The 26,949-nt window shown below is 59.2% G+C and overlaps 1 protein-coding gene across 4 annotated transcripts in view; it reads right to left on the reverse strand.

Annotated features, from left to right (window-relative positions):
* The window catches only part of DNMT3B (DNA methyltransferase 3 beta), a 31,212-nt gene extending 4,806 nt beyond the window's left edge, over positions 1-26,406 (reverse strand). The window contains exons 1-21 of one of the 4 annotated variants that reach the window (XM_059713122.1): positions 26,303-26,406; positions 20,293-20,437; positions 19,026-19,132; positions 15,801-15,944; positions 15,241-15,438; positions 13,109-13,267; positions 11,748-11,855; positions 10,706-10,847; positions 9,964-10,050; positions 9,552-9,680; positions 8,993-9,037; positions 8,648-8,727; positions 8,195-8,307; positions 6,919-7,102; positions 6,556-6,640; positions 5,752-5,897; positions 5,522-5,612; positions 4,966-5,114; positions 4,252-4,337; positions 1,702-1,771; positions 866-984 (exon numbers count right to left, since the gene is read on the reverse strand). In XM_059713122.1, the coding sequence (XP_059569105.1) occupies positions 866-984; positions 1,702-1,771; positions 4,252-4,337; positions 4,966-5,114; positions 5,522-5,612; positions 5,752-5,897; positions 6,556-6,640; positions 6,919-7,102; positions 8,195-8,307; positions 8,648-8,727; positions 8,993-9,037; positions 9,552-9,680; positions 9,964-10,050; positions 10,706-10,847; positions 11,748-11,855; positions 13,109-13,267; positions 15,241-15,438; positions 15,801-15,944; positions 19,026-19,132; positions 20,293-20,431 (2,381 nt within the window). In that variant the 5' untranslated portion in view covers positions 20,432-20,437; positions 26,303-26,406. The other 3 variants (XM_059713121.1, XM_059713124.1, XM_059713123.1) reach the window with 3 other exon arrangements.
* Positions 26,407-26,949: the final 543 nt, after the last annotated feature.

A 26,949-nucleotide genomic window follows, 5' to 3' on the forward strand; every position in this document is an offset into this window, starting at 1 on the left:
GAGACGTGCAGCTCAAGGTGGGACCTGCACTAGGAGAAGTGACTAAATTGTGTCCGAAAGCTTGCAAAGAACAATTTTTCCAACTATGTAGTTGGTCTAACAAAAGAGATCACATCTACCCAAAAAACTTTGCCTACAGGCATTTTCCACATGTCGGCAGCAACGCAGGGCCCGAAGGTGAGCACAGCTCAGCTTCTGCAGGAAAAGGCGGCTTTCAACTCCCCTAAAAACTGGAGAACGACCCCATCCTACCATGCACACGGCTTAGTCCTGCCACCAGCACCTCCGAAACACAGCCCAGCTTTCCTGGGCACTCTAATTAACAACCTGAGCCATCGCCTGGGTGCGGCCTTTAATAAAAGAAAATAAAAAGCTAACAAAAAATCCAGAAAATGAAAGAGAAATCAGCCCCCAAAGCACTGCTCTTTGCCCAGGTCAGCACCAGCGACCGTCCCGGTCATCAAACTGCAGCAAATAGAAACCAAGGTGGGAACAAGAAGCCTCCAAACCCCGGAAAAACCCCCTTCCCGGCACACCGGCTCATCCCCGTGACCTCCCAGACACCCAAGCAGGGTCAGCGGGTTATCCTGGCGAAGACCAGGTTACCGAGCATGCCTTGCGGTCCCTTCCCCGCTACACACGGCATATGCTAGAGCAGCACAACTCCTTTCCATGGACCAGATGAACATGGAAGGCTTTTGTCCCAAACCCTTGGTTTTTCGGGGGCCCCGCCACGACAGACAGCAGATGCGATCACAGACCCCCAAGGAACAAGCCCGCGGGTCCGTGCTGCTCCTCGCACCGCCTTTGGAGGCCCTGGCCCAAGCTCCCCGGCTGCAGCGCCCACCCTCCTAGCAGGGCTCACCTTTCTAACTCAGAGCACCACAACATGTCTTCCTTCCCGTTCATGAGAACAGGGAGCTTCATGCCTTTCCCCTGCTTGAGCGAGTTGGTTTTAGTCGTTATGGTTTGCACCTTCTTCAACTGAGGAACAAAACAACAAGCGTGACGTGAACCTCCGAGCCCGCGCATCAAGCAAACGCCTTGCAGGCTCTTCCGAGGACGGGGCTGATCCAGCCACGGGGACGAGGCTGGGCAGAGGAAGGGCATGCCAGTGCTTCCAGCATTTCCAGTAGCACAGCGTCTGCCCCTACGAAGCACTTGCACGAGAGGGCGTTTTCTTACAGCAATGGCTGAGGGCACAGCCACATCCTCTGGCCACTTTGGCATCTGCTGCCAAGGAAGAAAGATCCCGATTCATGGATATCGAGGGCCAGCCAGGCTGTGGTTTGCCCACCTTAGCAAGGGCTGCACCACAGGCTCACAAGCCCCCTGAACGACTGCCAGATGCTGGGCTGGGGGCCCCAACGTGGAGGACTTCTCTGACGGGCACCACAATCCAGAGACAGAAGCAAATCCACCACCTCACCAGACCCACCAAGAGCAGAAGGGGAAGAGAGAGCTGGGATCCAGAAAGACGGGTCTTAAGGGAGACAGAAAGAAAGAGAGATGCAAGCACTCTCGGGCCCAGAGAAGGTGAAGAGTCGGAGAGGGGGTCCCCAGAGAGCGCCCCGCTCCGAGGACATCCCCTGCGACGGGTGCAGCCAGGTGGAGCCCAAAGACCTCACGTCGTAGGAAGGTGAGACACACCCCAGAGGGGGGGAAAGGGGAAAGGGGAAAAGGTTGAACAGTGGCTCTTACCGTCGCTATCCTACTGTATTCCAGGCAGTCCTGAAGCTCAACTTTATCAGTCCTTGAAGCTACCACAGGCCTGAGAACAGGCAAAGCTCGTTACAGTCTAACATCCACAGAGACCTGCACGCTCTAGCGCTCCGGCATGGGCACGCTCGCGTCCTCTGCAGCCGCAGAGAGCACGGCAGCATTTACAAGAGCACGGCAGCAAACGTAACCCCCGCCCGAAGGTCAGGCGCGGGAAAATAAGGCCTCACGGTTAATCTCATGCAGAGGTAAACAGCCTTTCAGGAGAGCCACAGGGTTTGCCCAGCAGAAAACAGAGAAGCATCAAAATCTGGTCCTCTCCCTCGGGAGGTTTCTGATCAGGGAAAGAAACCTGCTGGTGATGCGACTTCTGGCCCTTTCCCACCCCCTTTCTTCTAATTCACAAGGAAAAGGACAAGGAGAGAGGGCGGCCAGACAGATGCTCCTGAGCCGATTCCTTGCAATCGGACAGCGTGACCGCGAGACGCAGCGGTGAATGCGAACACCCTGCCCAACAGCAACCACATCTGGCACCGGGGTCCTAGGGCTCCTCTCGACAACGCAAACAGACTGAACGCTGCACTTGAGGAAGGGCGGTCAGCGCGGAGGTCGGGTGGTGGGGAAGTGCAGGTTCCTTCTCAATGACACTGCTTTAGTGAACGGGCTCTTTCACCAGGACCCTCCAGGTGAGGCAAGAGCACCCTGGAAGCAACAAGCATCGCCGCCCGCCAGTGAGCAACGACCCCGGATCTGCCTGAAGCATCAAAATCCCAGCTTCTTCTGAAAGGACAGCGTGGCTGCTGCCTTCAGCCAGCCGGGAACCCCAGCCCAAGCACCGCCAACACTGCTCCGTACACCATGCATCCCTTTGCGTTTTCCATCCTCCCTCGACACTGTCCTGCGCAACCCTTTTCCCAGGTGCAAATGTCTGCTCCAGAAAGCAGACCGCAACCGCGGCCTGCAGCACTGATCTGCTCCCTCCTCCCTTCCTGCGAGGCTGCATCCTGTGGCCGACTACCCAGCAGCGCAGAGATCACTGGGCAATCTCGCACCCAGCTCTCAAAGAAGACATGGTCCGATCTCTCTCTGCCCCCAGCTCCCGCTGCAAACACGTGGTCATGACGCTGGCTGCCCTTGTTCAGTCTCACTGGGTAGGGTCAGCCCTTTTACAGAACCGACCCACACTCCCTTGACCTGCCGCTTCGACTCCACCTGTTCCACCAGCACATGCTGGTTATACAGTTTACAGTAGGTGCCATCATCCCTCACCGTCATCAGGATGCAATTAGACCATGACACGGTTTACAGCATGCTCCACTACAGTAAAACAGTATGAATCATTTACAGGAAAGTCATTCGCTGCCGCTCTGAGAGCTCCGTCCTTCTTCACAGCTGTCCTAGATCCCAGCAACTTTGTATTAATAGCAACATGTGAAGTGCAGGAAGCGCTGGTACGGTTTAACCTCATTTGGCTTGTCGCTTGCTCAACAGAACTTGTTCTAAATCGGGACGCGAGGTCGCCGACCCACTGTCTGTGGTGCCCTGGATAGAGACTTCGCCAGGTAACACTGTCAAAAGCGCCCAAGTTCGTTGTCAAAAGCTTTTACTTCCTTTTACTTTTGAAAATGTCAGCCCGAGTCCACCCTCCAGGGGCATCCCCAGGGACCTCCGCTTTGGAGTCTGCACATAGGTACCGACAAAAATGCAACCACAAGCTTCCAAATGCAAAAGGTGATCGCGGCTACGCTCCTGGTCCTGGACGCCTGTCCCCCACGGACCTACACCCATTAGGGTCAGCGCCAATTGCTTTAACTCCCACAAATGCCTGCGCCTAAAGTGTAGACAGCAAAGCTCTAGAAATCAGCGTGCGATCCCATTGATTTCTTTCCACCTGCATTGACCTACCCGGGGCTTTTGCGAGATGGAAAATTCCACCTTCTGCGGCTCGAAAGGTTAAGTTAATAGGTTCACTATTGGCCTGATTTTAAAGCATCCCTTTAATCTAGGTTTTCCTGTGAATTTTGACCTAGCAAAGTGTGCTGCACAGAAATCTCTGGACACTTCTGCTTATGCACGGCACCTGCAGCCCTTTTAGAAAGCCAAGTGTGCACGGCGGGGTCCACGCAGCACCGAGCTGATGGGACAACAACTAATGGGAACTGCGGCTTGTTCTGCGCTGCTCAGATCCACACCTCCAGTCCCACGGCACTCGGTGCTAGAGACACCGAGGCAACCAATCCCGTGCTATAAGCAAGCCCCAGTTACTCATCCTCAAAAAAGGTGCACACATCCTAAAGACAACCCAATGTAGTGCCCACGCTGAAGTCAAGGGAAAGGTCCCCATGGATTCAGTCCCTCGCTCCAAACACGTCTAGAGCCCTGTAACTCCTAGCAGCGAGTGCACCGCTCCTTGGAGACCTGAGCCCAACGGGCTGGAGCACTGCAGGCTAATAAGTCTCCCTGGCTCTCCGGAGCTGCACCTGGGGCCAGGAAGGATGAAACGGGAGAGGCTCGCAAGTGAAAACCAGTTACCTGTTCATCCCTGGCAGATTGCCCCAGAAATAGCGCGCTCGGTGTGCCGCCGACACCTTGACAGCATCGATCATCACCGGGTTACACTGCGGGCCAGCAGAGAGAAGAGGGAAACGTCAGAAAGAGGGACCAGGGCGAAGCACCTGTGGCCACCCCAGGCAGGGCCCTGCTTCTAGGGTAACCAGTGCACGTGGCATGAAACGGAAAGGCCGTTTCTCTAAGAGCCCACCGTCGCCAGTACTACTGCTGCATCCGGGTGCACCGGGGAGCTCTAGCAACGCAGGCGTGAGCCCGGACCCTCCCACCACACGCCCCAGCCCATCTCAGTAGTGTCTTCTTATCGCTTCTGCAGGCTCAAGGACAGAAGCGCCGCTTAGGTGATGACTCTGGCAATAGGCAACAGGCAGCAAATGGTATCACAGACTAACCCCCAAAGTTGACGAACAGACTCCCCACAGCGAAGCGGAGAATCATTAAACCCATTTTATGACGGGGAAGCTGAGGCACAGAGGGCGCTGGCCAAGGTTGATGGGGAAGCCTGCAGCGCAGCCAGCGCAAGACATCCAGCCTCGAGAGCATCCCTCCCTCTCCCACTAGTCCTGCTTGGGGTTTTCACAGCCCGGCTTTGTCTTGGCTTTCCGTGAGAAGCCACCTTGGGATGCCACCCACTTCTAGGCCCCCGCGCAGAGGCAGGCGGCCCACGGCAAGCCTTACCTCCAAAAACCGGGAGATGTCCCTCTTGTCATTGACCCTCATGGCAACGACGTTCTCGAACATCCAGAAGAAGGGGCGTTCCTCACCCATCTTCGGGCGCGCGTAATTGAGGAGGTGGTAAAACTCGAAGAACAGCCGTCCGGTCCCTTCTGCAACGGGGCAAGCCGAGACGGTCAGGGAGGTCCGCGCCCCCAGGAGCAGACAGCACCGACGATGCCCGGTGCCCATGGAGGTGGCCTGGCTTAGCCATCCTGTGTCCCAGGCACTAGTGGGACCACATCAAGGAAGGGCAGGAGGGAAGAGTTCGGCCTTCCAGGCCCATCCCATCGTGGGAACCCACTAAGCCCATGCGGCAGGAGTTTGGGACTCGCACCCCTCAGGAAACGGAGCGAAACACCGACTCGTTTTCCAGTGGCCAGACAGCCCCAGGTGAGACAGCAGGCCCCTTTTTGGCCCCTGCGCCCTCTCCCAAGCATGGATCACAACTGGAGAACCGGGAGCTGAAGGGCTCCACATCCAAGAGCCACAAGCCCCTCCAGAAACCAAGCCGCCTTACCATACAGCCCCTTCCTGGCAGGGTTCACGATAGACAGGTCGTTGCAGGGGCTGCCACCGATCACCAAGTCGAAAGGCCCCCACTCATCGATCTGGAAAAGACGGAGAGAGGGACTCAGCCCAAGCGAAGTCCCAACATGGCACGTGGTGCAAAGGGGCAGGACAGCGGGCAGCTCTTCCATGCCAGGAGTCAAGGAGGACGGGACGCGGCGCAGGAAGTCGCATGCTCACGTTTCTCTTGGTTATGTTCCGGACATCGTGCACGTAGGTGATGTTCCCCTCGTGCCGGACGGTGCCCACAGCAATGGACTCCTCGCATATCTCCGAAGCGATGTATTTCTCCACTTTAATGCCCAGGTCCTTCAGAACCAGGTAACCTGCCCGGGGGAGGAGAGCCAGGGTGAGTGCTGGCTGCAGGGACCCTTCCAGGCTCTTAGCTTCCTCCACCAGCCCGCGACACACCCGGTCTGGGCGCGACGCAGAGGGGGACATCTGTGCAGCTCTGGGCCTTCAAGAGCCCAACCCACCCACACAGGCACATCTGCTTGCCTGAAGCTCACTCCTACAAGGGGGCTCCACAAAGCTGTTGCCTCTCCCCACGGTCAGCCGACGGGGAAGTGCTCTGCTGAGGAAGCGGCAGGTCCCTGCACATGGTCCTGCAAACGTGCCCCCACCCCGCGCCGCCAGCGGGGACCTGCGTGCAGAGGGACGCTGAGAATGGGGCCTTGACAGGCCTGGGACTCTTCCTCCAGCTCATCCTCCGTACTTAATAATAAAGGGCCAGTGGTATAGCTGCAGCACACCACCAGAAATGCTGGCTGTGCCATGGACTCGCTGCATGGCCTTGGCCAAGTCACTTCATCCCTCCCTGCCTCAGTTTTCTCATCTATGACAGGTCTGCTGGCGCTGACTGGCTGCACCAGCACACATCACGTTCGTTCAAGGCTTTGCTAAGGGTTTAGCAGCTCCTAGGAGAGCGATCACAGCTACTGAATCCTGCAACTCTTCCCTACACACCCCCTCCTGGCTCCTCACCTGTCGCTATGCCGTCAAATAAGGACAGCACTCGGATGGGCTTCCGCTTCGCTGCAGGGATGGCTGGGTAGATTTTAGGGGCTTCCTGCGATGAAAGAGGGGGGAAGATGAAAGCTTAGCTCATAGTCCCGCTGCTCCACGAGGCTGCTGGAAAGGCCCAGGCCCTATCGCTGCCAGCTGAGAATCGGCCCCACGCCCCGCACGGGCACGTGTCAGCAGGACAGAGGAAGTGCTGGATGCCTTCCCACTCCACAAGCCCAGGTTGTCCCGTTCCCAGCATCGTCCGCAGCGCTGAATCCTTCCCCGTCCCTCACCACCTTCCTGAGCTCACCGCACGCCGGACCCTCGTGCCCGTTTCCTTACGTATTCCTGCCCCTTGTCGCTGGTGAAGAAGTCCTGCAGCCGGACGTTCCAGTCCTGGCGGCGCTGCAGGACCCCGTAGCACTTCTGAGGCTGGCACATGTAGCAGCTCCATGGTTCCTGCTCCTTGGCCTTCTCCGAGCTCCCTCGCCCTACCAGGACCTCCAAGCACTCCACGCAGAAGCACCTGGGGAAGCCCGGGGCACGCGGTGATTCTCACTGCCTGCCCCCACGCTACATGACAAGCTTCCCAGGTCAGGCAGCCGTGCCCCCAAGCACGGGGCTCTGCACGAGCAAGTCCAAACACAGCTTTGGCAGTCCTGTGGTGCTGCTGGGAGGCTAATTAGCGCAGTCGCCCAGCAGTGGTAATTAGCCAGCCCATAGCATCAAACAAGCATCAAATGCTTCCCGTTTAAGAAGTGGCCCATATCTGAGGGCACTGCTTCCAAGCCCAGCAAGCTGACCCTGTAGACAGCCTCGGTCACCCTCCGTGCAAATCCCCCGCGGGCAGTACACATTGCTTCGGGGTCCAGCTCCAGGCCTTTCCCATCTTGCAAGAGGAGAGCAGGTTTCTGCGTCTCCTCTGGGACCCCGGGAATGCAGGGAGCGAGAACGATGAGCGCTAGCTGCGTATTTGCAGGGGACTCTTGCCGATGTCCCACACAGGGCTAGAGGCGGGGATCTACCCAGGCCTGCGGCTGGTGGATCACAGCGCGCTGCAGACATGCACCGCAAGCAGAGAACGGGGTATCCCACTGGGAAACCCTGTCCCCAAGCTTCACCTAATCCCAGGACTGGAGATGCCTTCTCTGCAGAGAGGCACAGACACAATCCGGGGAAGGGGAAACAGGAGCAGCCAGGGAAGCCAGAGCCTTAAAGCAGATCCCTCTAAATGAGGATGAAGTAGTAACTTCCCTTCTCAGGCTGGGGTGTTCGAAGGAGCTCGAAGGAGCCGGGCACCCAGTAGTCAGTCCAGTCCTTCGGTTTCCTTCCAAAATCTCAACCCCACTAGTGCTCCAAGTTCTCATCTGCACTCAGCAGCCTGTCCTTGCATGGTCCTACAGGATGCATTATGGCCAGAGCTCTCTCATCCGGGTGCTTAGCCCTCCGCTCCCAAAGCTGCCTTGAGGCCCCAGGGTGCAAGGGCCCAGGTCCTACAGCAGCACGGAGCCTCCACAGCTCACCCCATCTCCCAGGCCCCTGCACCCAGGGTCGCCTGCAAGGGGAGGGCCGGCGAGGGAGAGGGAGAAGGGGAGCGGGCAGGGGCAGGGCTGCCCACCTGTAGCAGCTGGCGTTACTGCACAGCAGCAGCTCCTTGCCCTTGCAGCAGACAGTGCAGTAGGACTGGTAGCCGTCGTCGTCGTACATGTAGAAGAGCTCCAGGAATCTTTCCTAGCAGCAAAACAGGCCCCAAAAGAGAGCGAGTCAGGCCCCCGGAGCCAGCTGGCATGCCCCATACATCTCCAGCTCCAGCCCACCTCCTTCCCCCTGCCCAGCCCCCTTCCTGCAGCCGGCAGGTAACCCCTCCGTAGGGGCTCCTTGCAGAAAAAGGCTAGCAATGCTCCCCCAGCCCCAGGCTCTCACGTGCTCTGCCAGCGGCCTCTCCGATCCCAGCCCAGCTAGCTGCTGCTTTCACGACCCAGCAAGCCGCAGCAGCCAGCTTAACATTAGGTTAGCATGGGCGCATCCCCCCACACGCACCAGGCAGGGATCACCGCCCTCAGAAACTTACCCTGCAAGTCTGGCAAAGGCCCCCCTCAAACAGCGGGTGGAACGTGACCGGGTTTTTCCTTCCACATGACAAGCAGTTGTCTGTGAACGAATACAATGCACCCCCTTGAAGGGTTATCGGTGATTTTATCACGGGAACGCCTGAAGGCCTGACACTAGTCTAGGGGGCAACACAGGGGTGCACTTCACCCTGAGCAAACACTGCCCAGGCAGCACCGGGGCAGCTTCCACTAATCCCACGCGGTGCAATTAAGCAGGAGACACCAATTATCTCAGTCTTGGTGCCGTATCCAAGCACCCAACTTAGCCACAGACTTTTTAATCAAGGGAAAAAGGAACCAATTACCTTCGAGGCTCCAGTTGTTGTTTGTGACTTTGGAAACCATTTGCTCTTTAAAAAGGAAAAGAAAAAACACATGAAGGGAAAAATACTCCAGGATTCTGCACAGCAAACTGCACGCGGAGGCAGCCACAGCAGGGCCGAGCGGTCACGTGGTGGAGGGAAACACTGGTGTGTGCAATTACATAGAAAGCACACGTATGTATGGACCTAAGTGGGGATGAGTGTGGGCAGAGGTTAAAGCTGCCTCCAGGTAAGGGTGTGTGTTGCCAGGCAGGATTAGGATACACGCAGGTTTTGGAGGAGACGGGGTGCACGCGCACGTGGACATGCCTAGGCCACGAATAAACATGCAAGAGGTACAGGAAGAAACAAAGCAGGAACTGCCCTAGCATTGCTACCAGGGCGGGCTCGTCGCACTCATTTATGGAAAACACCATTCTTCCTCCAGCCGCAAGCAGGCTCAAAGTGAGCTCATATCCGCCTCCCCCAGCGGTTTCTCTCCAGGGCGAGGGGCATGTGAGCCATCTCCCCCTTGGGAGACACCCTGCCCGCTCCTGCTCACCTCGCGTCTGGTCCTTGTCCGCGTGCGCCTCCTTGCCGTTGCTGCAGACGTTGGTTTTCAGGCGCTTGGCCGGGGGGCAGTGCTCCGGGGTGGAGACCTCTTCTGCGCTGTTGCGACGGGTGCCGCTCTCTGGGGAAGGAGGCGAGGCAGGTCTTCCCAGTCAAGCCAGGCATTTTCGGGGGCACCTCCCAGTGAAAGCTAAAGGGACCTAACTGGGGGGCAAGCCCCCTCCTCGCCCCCTCACCCCCGAGCTGAATGGGAGCTCAGCCCCTGCGGGCACCATTCAATTAGGGCTGATTTGCACCCTGCTCCATGCCCAGGGCAGGAGGCTTTTGCATGTGCCAACCCCTCACGCTAGCCCGTACCCAGGGAAGAAATGCACCCCAGTGTCTGGCCACCCGCGGTTCTTTACCACTTTGAGAGGAAGAAGGGGGTAGAATCGCTCGGTCTCTTCTGCTCCCCAAGCACACGTGCGCTCGCAGCCCCAGCTGCAGCAGTCCTGTGATGCACAGACCAAGGCCAAACCACTGGAGTCAGACCCACTGGACATCCCTCCTGCTCGCATGCACCCAGCCGCTCTGCACCCGAACGTGGCACCCGGGCCCGGTCTTCCCAGCTCGGCTGCAGAGACGGGCAATGCCGGCCCTGGGGGAGGCCTGGGCAGGAGAGGGTGGGCGATTTCTGTGCATCTGGGCAACTCGCTCCCCTCTTCCTGAAGCCAAATGCCCCCGGGAACCGGGACCCCGAGAGGTACATCTCAAGGGCAAGGCTCATTTTATTTGTTGCTGTAAAGCACAAGCAAAATCTTTCCCTATGGGGAAGCCCACGGAGGGCTGGGTCCTTGCCTGCCCCATGGCACTTGGACGCAGCCCGGGCGTAGGGGCTGCAGGTGATATCTGATTTCCCGGAGCAAGATTTGGAGGGTCCCTAGCAGGTGCTCTGCTGCTGCTAGCCGGTTACACTCCCAGCTCGTCTCCAGCTGAGGCCAAGCCCTTCCTGTGCAAGTCCCCCACCCCGGGGCTGGCTCTGACCTGCTACGCAACAGCCAGTCTGAGCAGGAGGTTATTGAGGAGGGGGGCTGTGCACTGGCCGGTGCAAATGCCCCAGTGCAGGCAACCCTCCCAGCCAGTGCCAGCATCCCAAAAGCATCACACCTGGAGTGCTGGGTGGTTTCAGTCCCTTCCAGCCCATGGGCTTGAAGCCACTGAGCGCCCACTCAATCATGGGCTTCAGCTTCTCCTCCAGGGATTCCCTAGCCGTGCCAGGGAAGGTCTTTCCCGCCCGGCCCTTGGCAACCTGCCGGAGAGAGGGGAGACATTACTGCGTTAGATACAGCGCCCCGGAAGCCGTCGCTGCAGGGGATCCTGCAATTCCTGTCTGGATGCAGCCTCCCCCACCTGGACATGTGCACACTGGGCTCATTCATACCAGCGCCGGCAGCAACAGCTGTGCCCGGGGAGGGGAGACCTGCAGCCTGCCCCCTCCACTCCCCGGGCGGCACGGCCACGAATTCCAGCAGCAGGCGCGCCAGCCCTGGAGCACACGGCACCGTTCCCCTCCCATGCACGCCTGCAAGCCCCAGACCAGCCGGGAGCAGGTCAAATCAGCCCCTACTCACGGGCCTAATCCTGCCCTGTGCCGTGCATGGAAGGCCATGATGCTCTACTGGGCCTGTGGATGCACAGCCCCGAGGAGGGGGGCCCGCTGAGCATGTACTCGCTCCACGAGACCCAGCACAGAACCTGCCGCCCATCAATCATCGGCCGGGAACAACTGGTCCTTGTGGCGCACGTCCCACACTGCCCCGGGGCTGCGGGGGCAGAGGGCACCTGACCAAGAACCACATCCCGACCCCTGCAATTTTGGTGCCAACCTCTCCATCCCCCCCGGGGGCAGGAGAACGCGGCATGGCTTGTGCTTTGCAATGGTGCCAGCAGACGGGGGTGGCTTTCCAGAAGGACAACCAGGAGCCACAACAGCTGGTGCTTTGGCCCGATGCAGGCTTCACCCCAGGCTCTCGAAGCACTTTGCAGGTCGTGAGTGAAAACCCGTGACTGTGAAGCAGGGAACACTTGCTGCCCCCTTTTCCAGCGGGACAGATCAGATCAGAGCCCTGAGAAATGCAAGGTCTGCCCCCGCCTCCCCTTCAAACCCAGCCAGCAACTCTGCAACCCAGCGCGGCTCTGCTCCCATTACCTCCAGAGCGTGGTATATGGCGCGTCGGTAGGAGACCAGCTTATTGAAGGTGGAGGAGTTGAAATGCTGCTGGAAAGCTATCAGCCGCACCAGCTTGTCTGCCGAAACCTGGAGGGAAAGCAACAACCGCTCAGCAATGGATAGCCAGAGGAAGCAGAGGCCTCAGGCCCGCACTTCACTCCGTCCCTCAGGACCTCGCAGGAGGTCACAAACCCCCCAACATTCGGCAGCACCCCCACAAACACCAGCTGCCCGGGTGTCCCCTAAAAAGGGAGAAAAGCCCAAGTCACCCGCCCGAGGCTTCGCAGTGAGCGGAGGGCGAGAGCGAAGGAAAAAGCAGGTGTCCTGGCTCCGAACCCCCTCTCGTGTCTGGGGTCGTTAGGCCTGTGCGGTGCGTGGGGTGTTACCCGCATGCACGGAGGCTGCTTTAACACCCAGATGCAGAGTGCCCAGCTTCTCCTGGCGCATTCGGGTACTCGGCACACTCATCCCCCTGGGGAAAGCTCCTCTCAGACACAGCCTCTAGCTCTCCGTGACCTGGCCCATGACGCTGTGCCCCTGGGCTGGGGATGTGCCGCCCTCCAGGGACCCCCCACCTTCAGCGGACGGGAGCAGAGCTGCTGGCGGGCTCCGAGAGGGAGAGCCCCTGGGAGGGGCAGAGGGCAAAGAGTAAACGAGGGTGCCTGGCGAGTCCAAGGCGGAGGTGAGGACCCACCGGCCTGCACAGGCGTCTCCCCGTCTTCTGCAGGTGCATCCTCTGCACCTGCAGCAAAGCCATTTCCCAGGTGGGTGACAGTCAGTGCAACCCCTCAGCTCCTTCTGCAGGGGTCCTGGGCAAAGCCTGCACCACTGCCTTTCCCAGGTGCAGGCACGCAGCCCCCAAATCCAGCTCTTCCTTTCCCACAGTCATTTCAGGGCTGCACTTAGACCCCCCCAGTGCCTCCAGCAGCAGGGCACACGCCTCCCCTGATTGCTGTCACGGGAAGCCAAACCCCGCCTGGAAATCAGGCAGGGGAAAGGTTGGCTCCAGACAACGGGACTCCTATGCCCTCTGCTGGCCACCTGGCACCTGTCCGCAGCCCTGCAGCAGGAGCCGGCCCAAAGGTGCCCAGGGTTGCAGACATCCAGCCAGCCAAGGTCTGGGCTCCCAGCACCGCAGGCATGGGGCTTTCGGCCTCTTGAGGTCTGCAACCTCCCCGCAAGGATGGGCAGCGGCCGCAGTAGTCAGGATCTGCAGCATCCCACCCCGGTGCACTTTGCCCGCCCACCCGTTTCCATGCAGCTGGAGGGACCCTCGGCCTGGTCTCTCTGCCAGGCCGTGCAGAACGGCCCCTGCCAGCCGCCCGTGCTGTGGGACTCACCTCGGAGAACTTCCCGTCCCCGAACCACTGCACCCAGCGCATGCCGGAGATGGCTTGGCGCTTGGACGTGACCCGGTAGGAGACGACGAGGGCAGGCCACCAGGAGAAGCCTTTGATTTTCCCCCACACGAGCTCCCCGATTCCAAAGTCCTTCCCATCCTGCAAGCAGACGGGGACAGTGTCAGTCCGCTGGCAAACGCCAGCCACCCTGTGTGCATGGGCCCTGGGGAAAGCCAGCAAGAGCCCACCGGCACATGCATACCCTTCACCGGAGAAAAGCAGCTCTGCAGAACTAGGTCCTAGGGATGAGCATCAGCAGGAAAGCTCTCCTTGCTTCCAAGACCCAGGCCCTGTCTCACTACTGACAGGACAGGGCACAGCAAGGAGGGACAGGCGTGCGTTGGCAGCCTCCCGCCCAGCCCGGCCCCCTGGCACATTCGGCTCGACTGCATGCCCCATCCTGCTCCAGCCCAGCTGGCCTGCTGGCATGAGCGCGCAGGCATGCCTGCTCCTGCCGGTATCCTCGCCCGCACCGTGCAAATGTATTGGAGCGGCCTGCCACGAAGCTACGGCCTCAAGCTCACATTCAACACCGAGGCAGGAACAGAAACATGCATCGCCTTTCTGCAGCCGGCCGCATCCCGGGCTAGTGGTCACAGGCCAGGGGAGTGGGCTGCACCCGTTCCTAGGCAGTGTCCTCACACAGATCCCTGATACTTTGGTGCTCTTGCCTGGATGTGCCAGATAACCGCCTCTGCTAGCCCGAGAGCCGGCTCCCCACCTGGCTGCCGTGCTGGTCTCACTCCCACCATGTGATGGGAGCAAAATCGGCCATCGAGACGCACGCAGACCCGGCTATGCAGAGCCCCACAGCTGCAGCAGTACAACTCTGGCCCCAAGACAGGCGTCACCGTCTGAGCAGGCACCGAAGAGATGCACTCATTGGCAATAGGGTTAGGGGCAGATGATGCCAGGGCTGCTCCCCTTCTGCCGTTACTGGCCTGTCTCATGGTGCTCAGCCCCAGTCCCAACCTCCTGGACGGTGGATTGCATCTCCCATGGGGCTGGAGTTGGGAATCCACAGCACGAGCATGCATGGTTCCGGGTAGGGCGAGGGGGCATGCAGCCCCAAGGCCCGACCCCGTGGGATGCATCCTCCGTGCTTACAGAGGATGGGAGTGGAGGGCTCAGAGCTCCTGGCTGAGAGCATCTTGGAGAGGCTCCAGGAAAAGGCCCAGGCAGCTGGTCGCTTCCCCCTCCCCTTTGCCCCCGTGCAGCAAAGAAAGAGCAGGTAGCTCCTGGCTGGGTATTAGGCAGTGGAGCCATGCTGCAGCCCCCAGGTCTCTGCCAGGCCCAGGAGAAAGAGTCCCCACAGAGGGACAGCAGGCAGCAGAGATGCCCTCGCTCGAGGAGCCATAGGGAACTGCCAGCCCGGGCAGGGGAGGAAGAAAAGAGAAGACCCGGAGGCTGTGCAAATCTGTTGTGCAATCAGGGGCCTCAGTCTCCAGCAAAATGCAACAGAGCGATGCCAGCCTGCTTCTGACCATGCCCCGGCAGCCTCCAGCCCCAGATGCCCTCTCTACCATGCAGCACCCCCGACGAAGCAGCTCAGTGCACGCAACTGCACACCCACCGCGGGCCCCGGCTCGCAGCCAGCCCGGCGTGCATGGCACACATGCCTCTGCTGGATCACACGCCTGCCCTGCAGCAAGAGTAGCGCGCAGGAGAGCTAACTCAGCATCTCTGCTCTGCAGCCTGGCTGCGTTCCCTCCTGGGCCGGACCCCACAGCAGAGCAGACACCTGGCACCACATCAAGCCCCTCCCGGGCTGCCTGCCTGCCAGCAGACATCCTTGATACAGCCCTGTGCCCTTCCAGCTGGAAAAGGAGCATTAGGTAGGACCAGGCAAGGAGAAGGGGACATAAGTAAGAGGCAAGGAGAGATGCAGTCCAAAGAGTTTGCCCAGCTCGAGCCCCTGCTAGAGACTGAAAGGCCCAAGAGATGTTAGCCATACTCAGGAGTGTGTCTATCCCTTTAGGACATCCCTGCCTGCCCCAGGCCTGTGCCAGGGTGCCAAGGGAAGCTGCACCCCTAAACCAGCCACCCAGGGCAGGGCTCACGGGGGTCCCTACCTGATACTCCACCGGCACCTCCCCAACATCCCTGCCGTCCTTCTCCTCGGAGCCGAGCTCGGCCTGGCCGTTCTGGACCTCCTGCATGCTGCTGCCAGAGGACATGCTGCTGCTCTGAGATGACTCCTTGGAGTCCTCTTCCATGAAATCAAGGGTGGGAGCCCGGAGCGGCATGGTCATCCTCCTCCTAGCACTCCGCTGGGGAGAGCAGGGCGTGAGAGGCCAACGAAGAAGAAGGGGGAAGCAAGGCAAGCACCCAGGGTAGGGAGGCAACCCCATGCTGTGACGCAGCACCCCTGCAAGCACCTTGCACACCATGCTTCCAGGCTGGGACTCAGAGCCAGCATGGACAGGGCAGGGAGGGGTGGGAGCAAGGAAAGGCAGCATGCACAAGCCGCTGGCCCCTGCAAGAAGGGGAGCAGAGTGGGCTCAACTCCCGCAACAGCAGGCCTCTGCAGGCTGGGACTGGTCAGCCTGGGTCCCAGCCCAGCGCTCCAGCCCTGGCTCAGGCTGCTTCCATTGCAAACCTGCATCCAAGACAGCCCCACACAGCCCCTTACCCTGCAGGGAACCTCCCTGTCGCTCTCCAGGTCGCTCTCTCTGTGCTTCATCTCCTGGGAATTCAGTCCTGCCTGGAAGATGACGCGGGGAGGGGGCCTCTGGCGCAGGCTGGTTTCCCAGCCAGCCATGCCGCGCTGTCGCACCTGCAGCCCAGAGAGAAGAAGCCGCGGTCAGGGCCTTCGCTGCCAGCCCTACATGGGGTCACCGCAGCTTGTCCCGGGAGGCAGCGTGGTCCAGGGTGTGGGGCACGTAACCAGAAGCACAGGAGAGGAAGGAATGGGTAAGGGGGAATAGGGAGAGTGAAAAAATAGCAAAGAGCAGCTCCACCATCTCTATTACAGCACGGCTGCAGTGACACAAAAGAGTCATTTGATCACCCAGAACATGAAACCAAAGGTGGTCGTGACCGCCGGTCCTGTGGGCAAGGCACCAGCTCTACCGCCAGCATGACTATACACTGCAAAACGTGGCCCCAGTGTCGATGCCTTAGCCTCGAGACCAGTGATGACCCTGATCTTGCTTCAAGGGGCTACAGCAAAGCAACCGATGGCAGTGGGTCTCGGTCACTGGAAGTTTAAGGGCAGGGGAGGCAGAGCATCTGCATCTGGGGAAGAAAGCTGTTCTTCTGCATTCCTCCCTCTCGACCTGCTCCATGTGCTAGGCACGGCCAGCACAGCACCTGATTCTGCAGGAGCTCCCAGGGCAACCTTCCCCGGGCACAAAACTCAACACCAGCCGTGCACCCTGCACGCGGTGCAACAGCACCGGGTGTTAGCTAGAGCTAGAGCACGAAAGCCGGTGGCCAGACACATCTCCACATTCATCTTCACACTTGGAGCAAAAGGCAAAAGTCAGTCACGCCCATTCAATTGCTCTTGCAACCGGTTTTCAGCCCATGTCTGCAGTACAGCCTGCTGGAAAACTCTCAGGACAGTTTTGTGATGAAAAATCCTGGTTACGGGAAACCAGCATTTTCAAGAGATCATAATATTCTATTAAATGCAAATATATTAAAATGTTTTAATTGCAAATTAAATAATATATGTATGCAAATATAGAATATTACATTTTCAATTTACAATGTAGTTTTTAAATGGAACAAATTTCATTTAGGAAACCCCTCTTTTAAGGGAAGGGAGGAATCAAAACCTTGCTTTAAATTGTCAAAATAAAAAAATAATAATGTCTTCAATTATTTAAAAATAAAATCAGTATAATTTGCTCTCCTATTAACATTTTACCTGGCTGATGATTTCATATTAAGCACCACCACTGCTGACATGTCGTAACAGTTGAAATAATCTGTTCCTTTGTTTTTTGTTTTTTTAAGTCGTTAAGTCGCAGCTGTTCTTAGTGTTACAGGAAAAAAAATCTTCCCTCATTTTCTAGATCAAAGTGTCTCCAGTTGGTGTTAGAATGAATCTGTTTGACACTTTGAACAAGAAAAGGTAAGAATCCCGCGCACTAATTGCAGAAACAGCTGTTTTCTGTATCCTAGAAAAAATTATTTTGATTTTGGAAGTGAGATGAGATGTTTCCACCTGCACTAAGCAGCCACTGCCCTTCATGACCGAACAAAAAGATAAATTACTATATTATTAGCCTACTGACACTGTTTCAACGACCCATTATGATGACCCGATATGCAGAGGTGCACCAACGTATCGGTTGCCTATTGGATCAGCACCGAGAAAAGGGAAGTTTACAGTATTGGTTATCAGCTTTTATAGCAGATAATATTCTCTGATAACGATGCCTTCTGGCTGGGGTCCCCAGAGGCCTGGGCTCCCTCTCGCCCACAGGGCTCCCGGTTCCCTCCCATGAGCCAGGGTGCCCCGGTTATACCCGCAACCCTCACCGGCAGGCTGGATCTGAGCAGCTGCGGCGCTGTCCCGAGGGCTGCGGGCTGGGGCGGGCGCTGTAAGAGGCACCGAATGCTGCAGACGTGACTGGGGCAGGCAGAGCGGAGCGGCCCGGCCCGGCCCAACGCAACTCAACCCGCGGTTAATATAGGTATCGCCTAATATAGGTGGTTAATAATCGGATAGGTATCGGCCAAAAAAAAAAAATCTTTATCGGTGCCCCCCTGCTAATATGTTGTATTAGGAGTGCATAACACCACGGGCCGTGCAAACCTTGCGAGTGGAAGTTGGAACAAGATTCTTCCCAGAGGAGTGAAGTTTGGGAATGCGCATCTGAGCCAAGCAATGGAGCAAGAAGCCTGAGTCGCATCCAGACAGAACTGGAACAGTGCGTGGCAGGGACGGTCCGAGAGGACAGGGAGTCCCGGCTCAGGGTGCCAGGCAGGTGGGATCATGTGTCTGCAGACCCCCGGCTGGGGCGGAGAGCCAACTCTCTCCCACGCTTTCCTGCTTGGGGCCAGCAAGGAATCGGTTGGTCTGAAATTTTAGAAGTTCCTGCTTTTGCTGCTAGAAAAACGCAGGGGTTTCCCCAGAGAGAGGCTCCAAGTTTCGTGCGAAGGCAGAGGCTTGCCCCTGGCACCAGCTCCTGCTTTCTAGCCTGCTGCTCCCAGAAACTCTTGGCCCTCAGCTATAGCACTCTCCATGGGAGGATTTCAGCTCGCGCCTTCCCGTGCAACACGCTCGGGGACTTACTTGCCCTCCCCTTTCTAGACAAGGGCATGACACGTTCTCCGGGGCAGAACCAGGACAAGAGTCCAGGACTTGGGCCTCAACCACAAGCCCGTCTACCCTTGCAAAGGAGTGTAACCCTACCCCCACACTGCATTCAAATACCCCCGAGGGCACCGGGAGGGAGCTCAGGGGAAGGGAAGCATTGACTGTCATCTCATTCTGGAGCTCTTTGCTCCATAAACAGGAGTTCGCTCAGCAAGAACCAAGCGCTGTTTGGCTCGCGGTGCAACACTGCTGGAAGTGCCCTCGTCCGAGGCAGAAGCTGCAGCTGTTCTGCTACGGATCTGCTGGCCAAGCACGCAGACGGGCCAAACACAGAGTCCACCCTTACTGCATAATGGAAGCTGTGGGCCTCTCTCATCAGCTCCCACAGCGGGCGCTCAGGTACGCTCATGTTGGGCGTGGGTGACGAGTGAATAATGAGTGAAGGAGTGCAAGGCCCCTTGAACTTGCTGTGCTGCACAAATGAGCTGCATCCTTCTAAGTCCTGGGGCTCTTTCCCAGGCTAGGACACCATGCAACACCGAGCCACAGGCTGCAGCACGATGCTCTGTACGAAGACCCTCTTACCTCCGAAGACTCCCTCAGGATCAGTGGCCAGGACAGGTTTTCCTTGGCGAGGTCTTCCTTGCTTATCCTCTTGTTCCTATGGGCCGGTATTCTTAGATCGTCAGCATCTGTGCAAGGAACAGACCAAAGCAAGCTTGTTCTCAGCGAGTCCATCCTTTCAGAGCGCGCTCCCTCAGAGCGCTGCGCAAATCAGTGCTGGTGCAGACAGGGAGGGAGAGCTCACCCAGGTGCCCAGGGCAGAAACTTTGCCCCCGTCTGCAGCACCCAACTCAGCTCTCCCTTCTGGAGTGCTCTGGACCAGGAGCGTTCAGAAATCCCAAGCCAGGCCTCAGCACATCGTGGGATTAACAGAGCCACAGACGTTGAGACTATGATCAATGCTGCTCTCTATTGCTCTCCTGGATCCTGAGCCTTTAAGGGGCAGCAACACAGCTCCTGCCTAGCATTCTGCCTACCCAGCACATAGTATGAGCCCATTTTACAGACAGAGCCACTGAGGCACAGAGGAAGGAAGTGGAAAGTGCTCCAGGACGCCAGCAGAGCCGCAGCTGCCCAAGTCCCAGGTTAGTAACCAACCCTCAGGGCACCGTGCCTCCCTCTTGGCCATGTTTTCCAGCTTTTTTTCTCCCCAACAGATAAAAACAGCATTATTTCTTTTTAAATGAAAGCTCAGATTCCGGTCTAATCACATGAATCCAGAAGCTGGAGCTTTAGGAAACTATAAGTATCAGACTCTTGGGGGGTCAGCAGCATTGCTGTGCACACGGACGCTCCCACTGGGCTGCTCACTCAGGTCCTGGCAGTTCAAGCGACTCAGGGGCAGGGCCCAACCCAGCACCTGGCTCAGGGGCCGCATGGCTTGCACTCTGCTGCTCAGGACTTTCACCGGCGGGCGATGCCGGGGCTGGATGGTGCCAGGTATGAAGCTGCAGGGCACCGGTGAAATACATCACCAGCATCACTGCCTAGCACAAACCGCCCCGTCGCTCCTGTGTGCAGTGGGCCTAATCCTGCTCCTACAGCCCTTGCTGTTGGCAGAAACAGGACCAAGCACGTTTGTTCCTCTGCGAGGGCAGCAGGATGCGCCCGCACCCCAGGCTGGCCATTTGGGGAGCCTTCAGTACCTGCACAGCCTGGGCAAGCCCCAGGAAGCCCACCACCCCGGCCCTGGCACGGGCTCCGGGGGCCAGCGCTGCACGCACACCACCCCCAGGACCTGGGGTAGCGCGCTCGCAGGGCGCGAGGGAGCGCGTGAGAGGAGACTGACCTTGAGCATCAGGCTTCCCGTTTGCTTCCAGAGCTGGGGGAGAAGCTTCGTCTTTGGTGGGGTTGGCGCAGCCTGCGCTGAGGAAGACCAGCTCGGCCCTGCAGTCCATCTCGCCGCTGGGAGGATTTTCCTTCTTCATGCTGGCCTGCGGAAGAGCAGACGGGAACGTGAGGCCTCCTGCATGCCCGGAGGGGTCATGGGCAGGCAAGCGGGCTGGGGTGACCGCTAAATCCAGCCCAAACTCATCCTCCGTTTCACCATCTTCGCCAGATCAGACCCACCACTCCCCTACTGTGACACATGCTAGGCCAGGGTTTTACACCCCATCCTGCTCAGATGGCACATGTCAAGCGTGACCGCACCTCCTGCATTCGGCCCCATCCAGTATGATCCGAGTAACTTAACAGGGATCTCGCTTCACACAGCCAGTCATTCCCGATTTGTGCAGGGGCAGGAGAGAGGAGGATCCCCGCTGTAATGCACACCAGACGTGCTTAACCTGATCCAGCCACCTGCAGACAAAGTCTCTTTCTTGCCTCTTGACCACACAGTTTCCTTTGCAAAAAAGGCCAGAGGGGTTGTCCCTGCAGCCTGGCACTGGCGGGGACAAAGCCAGCGGTAGGAGGACACTAGCAAAGTGTCCGGCCAGACAGTCACCAGGGCAAAGTCCTGCAGTCTGCAGGCAGCAAACCTCCCTCCAAAATCAAAAGGGGCTCGAGTGGAACAGAAGCAGAGCGAGCGGTGCAGGGGCCTGCCCGGGACACGGGCTTGGTCTAGTCCAGAACAAAGGGAAACAAGGCGCCAAGATGTTTCAGGGGCACCCACATCCATGGAGCATGCTCTGTACTGAGAGCTAGATAAAAACCCAGCTCACAGCCCCAGCAGATGAGCCCCGCTGCAAGGGAGGCCCAGGAAACTGGAGGTCCCCATGCCAAGACAGGGGAGCTCCCTATGTACTACTAGCCCGGCCCTCTCGGCGCCCTGGCACTGCACACCTGCCTGGACGCCTGCATAATCACCTTTGCATCCCTCTAGCCAGCTCCACCCTGCAGCTGCTGTAGCATTTGTGTCGGGCTTTGTTAAGCCAGGTTGTAAATACTTCTATCTCTTGGCACCAACACCAAAAGCAACAGCTCAACTGCTCCGCGCTGCATGCTGCATCTGTTTAACCACCCGGCAACGTTCCCCCTGGACGCTGCAACCTGCTTGCAGGAGAACCAAGACCAGAGCTGCTGGGAGCTTCTTGGGCAAGAGGCTTTGGAGGCAGAATGAGCCCAAAGCAAGAAAATACAAACCAGAGAGGGATAGCAACACGCTGCTCCAGCAGCTCATGGGCACTGCCTTGTTTCCAGATGTTGGTGCACGGAGATTTAAATACTTGGCTTATAGAGAAGCTTCAGCCAGGACAACGGAGCACCTGCCCTACCCATCATCATCACACATGTGCAGCAAACCAGCAGCCCACCTCTGCCAGGGGTGAATTTGCTGGATGGGAAATGAGTCCAGGGAGAAGCAGCAGCCCCTCACCTTGTCCTGACCAGCAACCCCTCACCCCAGGAGTGCGCAGCGCCAGTGGAAGCAGAAGCCTGGCCCTGCTCCGCCCAGCGAAATCAGAAAGCCTTAGGTGATGGAGCCCAGCACCCGGCCCAGATTACCAGGAACCTGCCCTGCGCCTGCTGAAGTCAACGTAGCTTTGATGTTTCACTGGCTGCAGCCACGAAGAATAGAAAAGAGGGAGACAGACCGGATCTCACAGGCACCAGCCGACCCGTTACCCATTTACAGATCCTAACGTCTTTAGGGACTGGGGGTGCAGGACCGGCCGAGGGGGAAGGTCAGCCTCGGGGGTCTAGAGCCTGGGAGAAGACTCCCAGGTTTTTTTGGCCTTCTCTTTTTCCTCCTCTCCCCCATCCCTGCCCTCACTCAAAGGCCTCTGCATTTTGTGCAAAAAAACAACTGAGGTTTCTGCTTTCTGAGCTCCTGCCACCTCATCCACCAAACTCGCCTGGCCCAAAACCTCAGGGATCCAGCCCCCACCCCGTCTCTGCCAAGGGCCCATTCGCCTCCTTTGCTCTGGAGCACAGCCACCTCTGAACAAAGGGATGAGAGGGAAAGGCTCTGCTCCATAAGGCCCTACAGCAGGTTTGTGAACGTCTCCCCATCCAGCACATCTGCTCCAGACCCAAGGAACAATTACCAGGAGCTGCCCAGACTCGCTCCACTCCTTGCTAATCACAGGCCGCCGGGTGGGAAGGCCTGCTGGCTGCCGTCACCAGCAGCTCGGGGGGAGGTATTTTCTCCCCGGAGATGTCTCTCATGGAAGCTGGGAGGAACAGACAGGCAGGCACCCTCCCAGAGGTCAGGTCCTGCCCCCGGAGACCCTGCGGTCCCCCGACAGACTTCAGACTCCTGCCGCGTGAAATGGCAGAAGAGGGGCTGGAGCTTACAACAGACTGCAAAGGAAACAGGAGCCAGCAACGCAATGCAATGCAATGCAAGGCAATGCTGCACCAGAGAGGCACATCTCATCCCAGGACGCATCGCAGGAGGAATGTAGTCTGCTCTCCTCGGCTCTGGGGAGGCTTTCGTGGAAGGGCAGCGTCCACTTTTGGGCCCCGCACTGCAAGCTGGAGAGTCCAGAAGGGAGGTCCGGGAATGAGAGGAGGTTTGGGAAGCACGATCTGGGGGGGAAAGTTGAAGGAGCTGGGTGTGTTTAGTCTGGAAAAGGAGGGGGATGCGGGAGGGTGCAATACCAGCTGTGTAGTACCAGCCGTGTAGCACGTAACTAGCTGTTAAAAAGTAGATGAGGATCGATTATCCTCCACAGCCGCTGCGGGGAATGATGAGAAATCAGCTGAACTGGCTGCAAAGAAGGCGGCTTAGGAGAGGCATTAGGGAAACTTTCTAACTGCAAGGGCAGACAAATCCTGGACCAGGCTGCCCCAGGATGTTGAAATCTCATGCACTGGAGACTTGAAAGGAAAGGTTAATCAAGCCTCTGCTGGGGTGCTGCAGGCACCGGACCCTGCCTCCGTGCATGCGCCTGGACCAGGCAATCTGCCCAGGTCCCTTCACCCTGTTGGGGTTGTCACTAGGTGCAGGCCAGACCCCATCTCCAAGCCACTGCTACAAGAGGAGTCCCAGAGCTGCACAGCCCTGAGCTCAGGGAGCCTCCCAACATCTGCACCCAGAGCTGGGTGTCACCTCCTGAGCCCATCAGAGACTGTTACTGATGCACGTCTTGAGCGGGCAGCCAGCGTCACGTCACTCCCACGTCACGCCAGCCCCTGGGGCTGCTGAGCCTCAGTGCAGCCACTGCCGCTCACTGAGCCCTGAACCCTGCAGGCCTCCAGGCCAGGCTGCTTCTAGCCCGAAGCTGTAAAATGCCACAGCGATTTGGAGAGGGCCATTGCCAGCATCCCAGTGCCCCACTTCTGCTTCCCCAGCTGCACAGCTCCCTGAGCTGCCTTGTTTCTTCTGCATGCTCCTAAGAGCCAAAAAGCAGCAACTCTGGCAAGAAACGCACCCCTGGGGTTTCAGGGCTGAGTTTTCAAAGCACAGGAATTCGTGCATGGGGAATCAGATGCGGCTTTGCCGCAGGCACCCCCATACTGCCCTTGGGGGGGCATCTGGGGATACCCGCAGTGCCATCTTCTGCCATTACAGCCCTAGTCAAGCAACCCAACAGCGTGAAGCCAATTCAGCCATGAGGATCTCACCAGCCTGTCCACAGTGACCAGGGCATTTCACAGTAACCAGCTGCCTTGGAAAAGCTGGAAGTGATACACAACACAACACAACACCCTCCTGCTTATCACCACAGCTGCCCCAGCCCATTGCCCCCATGCCCTGCCCTCCCCACCGAGCACAACCTGCGGAGCCACGGACCATCACAAGCTGCCACCTTCCACGCCAAGCGCCAGGCACATCCCAGGCCCCCCAACCTCCTCCAGAGACACGCAGCAACACGCGTGCAAACCACCCAGAGACAAAACCATGCCCTGAAACACTTCTCTTCCTGGAGAGAAGGGGAAGAAAACTCGTGATAGATGCGCATTACCAGCAGGTGCTCGGGCACTGCAGGGACACGTGTGGTAGAAGAGGCAGGAGAGAAGGGAGCAGCTCGAGGCTTCAGTCCTGCTATTTAAAGCTTCCAAGGGACCAGCACTCGCTGCTTCCTGAAACACCTCTGGCTCTGCAACATCCCGAGCAAGGGCTGGGTCCCAAGACAGCAGCGCTGGCAGGTTCGGACCCAGACCCAGTCTTGCAGCTCCTGCTGTGCCATGAACACAGTGCACAGATGCACCCAGGTCTGGGGGGCAGGGAGAGCCACAGGGGCTTCCCCAGGAAACACCATTTCCTCCCTTGCCTCTGCCTTCCTCCCTGCAGCCCCTGCTGGGCACTGCCGACGACTGCAGCTCCGCGCTGGTTCTGGGCTAGTTTCGGTTTTCCTACCCCAGGAAGCAGCATTCAATTAGGCTCCTCAGGTGCCTTTCCCCTCTGGGCGCAGAGGCTGCAGCAGCAGCTCAGCCGGTGCCTGCAGACACTGCCAAGGGGAAGCCAAAAGGCCCCGGGCAGGGAGGTCTTTGGCAGGATGGCTCCATCTCCTCTGCTCCGTTTGAATAACAAAAAAGGGGCCCAATGACTGTGTGCAGACCCTTCCAGAGCCAGGCCTGAGCCATCTCCTCACAAACAGCCTGGAACGGGGCATTTCCTGCTAATCCTGGAGAGAAAAGAGGTGCATAAGAAAGGGAACCTTCGGCTCATTAAAGCCCCCTCCTGGCCCTGCTCACCTGCTCCTGACCTCACCTGTGCCACCAGCTCCCTCTCCTCCCACAACCACAGCCTGGGGCTCCCCCCCACCCCACCCCACCCCACCCCGGTGTCCCACCCCTTCCCCTCCCCTCTCTTTTTTTGGCCCCGCTCATCCTTTGCCTTGATGCATCAGGGTGCATTAGACCTACTGTTGTCCACACTGGGATTGCTCCAGGTTTGCCAGCACTCGTGGATGGGGAGGACACCTTTTCTCCTGGAGACAGCCAGGCCCAGACTCATCCTGGCACCTATGCCCGGGCCAGGCACTAGCCCAGCCCCTTGGGCTGTGCTCACTGCTGTAGCATGTGCACACCTGCCTTGTGTGGCTTGTGACTTCCCTCTGGGAAACCCCAGCACCCAGAAGGGATGAGACAGACCCCTCCTGGCCCCGGGAGCAGTTTCTGCAGGCGGGCGCCATGGCCCCAGCCCAGGGGGGCAGGGGGGGCAGGGCACTGCCACGGTTCATCTTCACTTCCTTTGCGAGGTTTCTTTTCCCAGCCCCCGGGCACCTTGCCCGGTGCCGACGGGTCCCGTGCGCCAGCACCGAGGGAAAGACAGCCCCGGCTTGCAGCCGGGCATCAGCTCTCCTGCCCTGCATCCACACTGCCACGGCAAGGAGAGTAAGGCCCCGCCGGCCGGTGCAGGGAACCTTTGTGTCTCTCCAGCCCCCTGCTACCCACATTTCCACCCTCGCTTCTGCTGCAACAGCTTAACAAGTGAACACAAGCTCTGCGCTGGCCCCGGGGGGCCCGGCGGCCGCCCCTCTCCTCTCCTCTCCTCTCCTCCGGGACCAAGTCAACCGCTGCCAGACAGACCCGACCTCTCCCCTCCTGGCTCCACACGGCTTTCCGCTCGTGGCCTTTGGGAGCCGGGGCCGAGCGCACAGGGATGCTCCGCGCCCGGGGCGCTCCCCGGCCCTGGCGAAGCCCCTCGCCGCCCTCCCGCGCAAAACAACCGGGGAGATTGCCAGAGAAGCGGCACCCAGGGGTGCTCGCACCGCCCGGCCGGGCCCGCAGGAGCCCCCGCGGGGACCGGCCTCTGCCACCGAGCGCCCGCGCCGCCTCGGCCGCGTCCCGAGCCCCGCGCAGCCCGGCTCTGCCGGCGCCGCCACTTCCGCCGCTGGATACAAAGTTGCGAGATTGTTGCAGGCGGCGCGGCGCGGCCCCGCCCGGCCCGGCCCGGCCGCCCCGCTCACCTGCGCCCGCTCCGCTCCGCTCCGCTCCGCGCCCGGCCCGGCGTGACTTTTTCCCGGGTCTCGAATCGGAAAGTGACAACCTCAAAGCTACGTTTACTTGGGGCCGGCCCCCCCGCGCCGCCGCCCCGCCCCCGAGGAGGGGCTTGGGGCCTCCCCCTCCCCTCCCCTCCCCTCCCCGCCCCGCCCCGCCCGCGCCACGCTGCCCCGAGCCTGGCCCGCACGCCTGGGCAGCCTGTCCTACCGGCCCCCCTCGCCGGGCAGGAGGAGAACCAGCACGAGCCCCGAGTTCCCATTCACGGGCACCCCGAGCCCGGCGGGCTGCACCCCGGTGCCACCGGCACGGCGGGTCGCAGCAGGCCCTGGCAGCGCAGCGGGGCACTGCCAACGCGGCAAAACAGGGCAGGATTTGTGCAGCCTGCGTCCCACACAGACACACGCGCCACCCCGCTTCTGCCCCAGACGTGGGGTTTGATCCCCTGAGGGACGCTGCCCTTGTTTCCTGCGCCACATTCGGCAGCACGACTGTCATCCCCGTCCAGCGCACGGCGTGCCAGGCCCAGGAGGCAGAGGCCTTGAGCCGAAGGACCACGCAGCCCCTTCCTCCCCGGCCCCGGCCCCGCGGCCATCTTTCCACTTCAGCAAAAGGC

The sequence above is a fragment of the Alligator mississippiensis genome, chromosome 9 (genome assembly GCF_030867095.1).
Source record: "Alligator mississippiensis isolate rAllMis1 chromosome 9, rAllMis1, whole genome shotgun sequence".
NCBI classification, from domain to species: domain Eukaryota; kingdom Metazoa; phylum Chordata; order Crocodylia; family Alligatoridae; genus Alligator; species Alligator mississippiensis.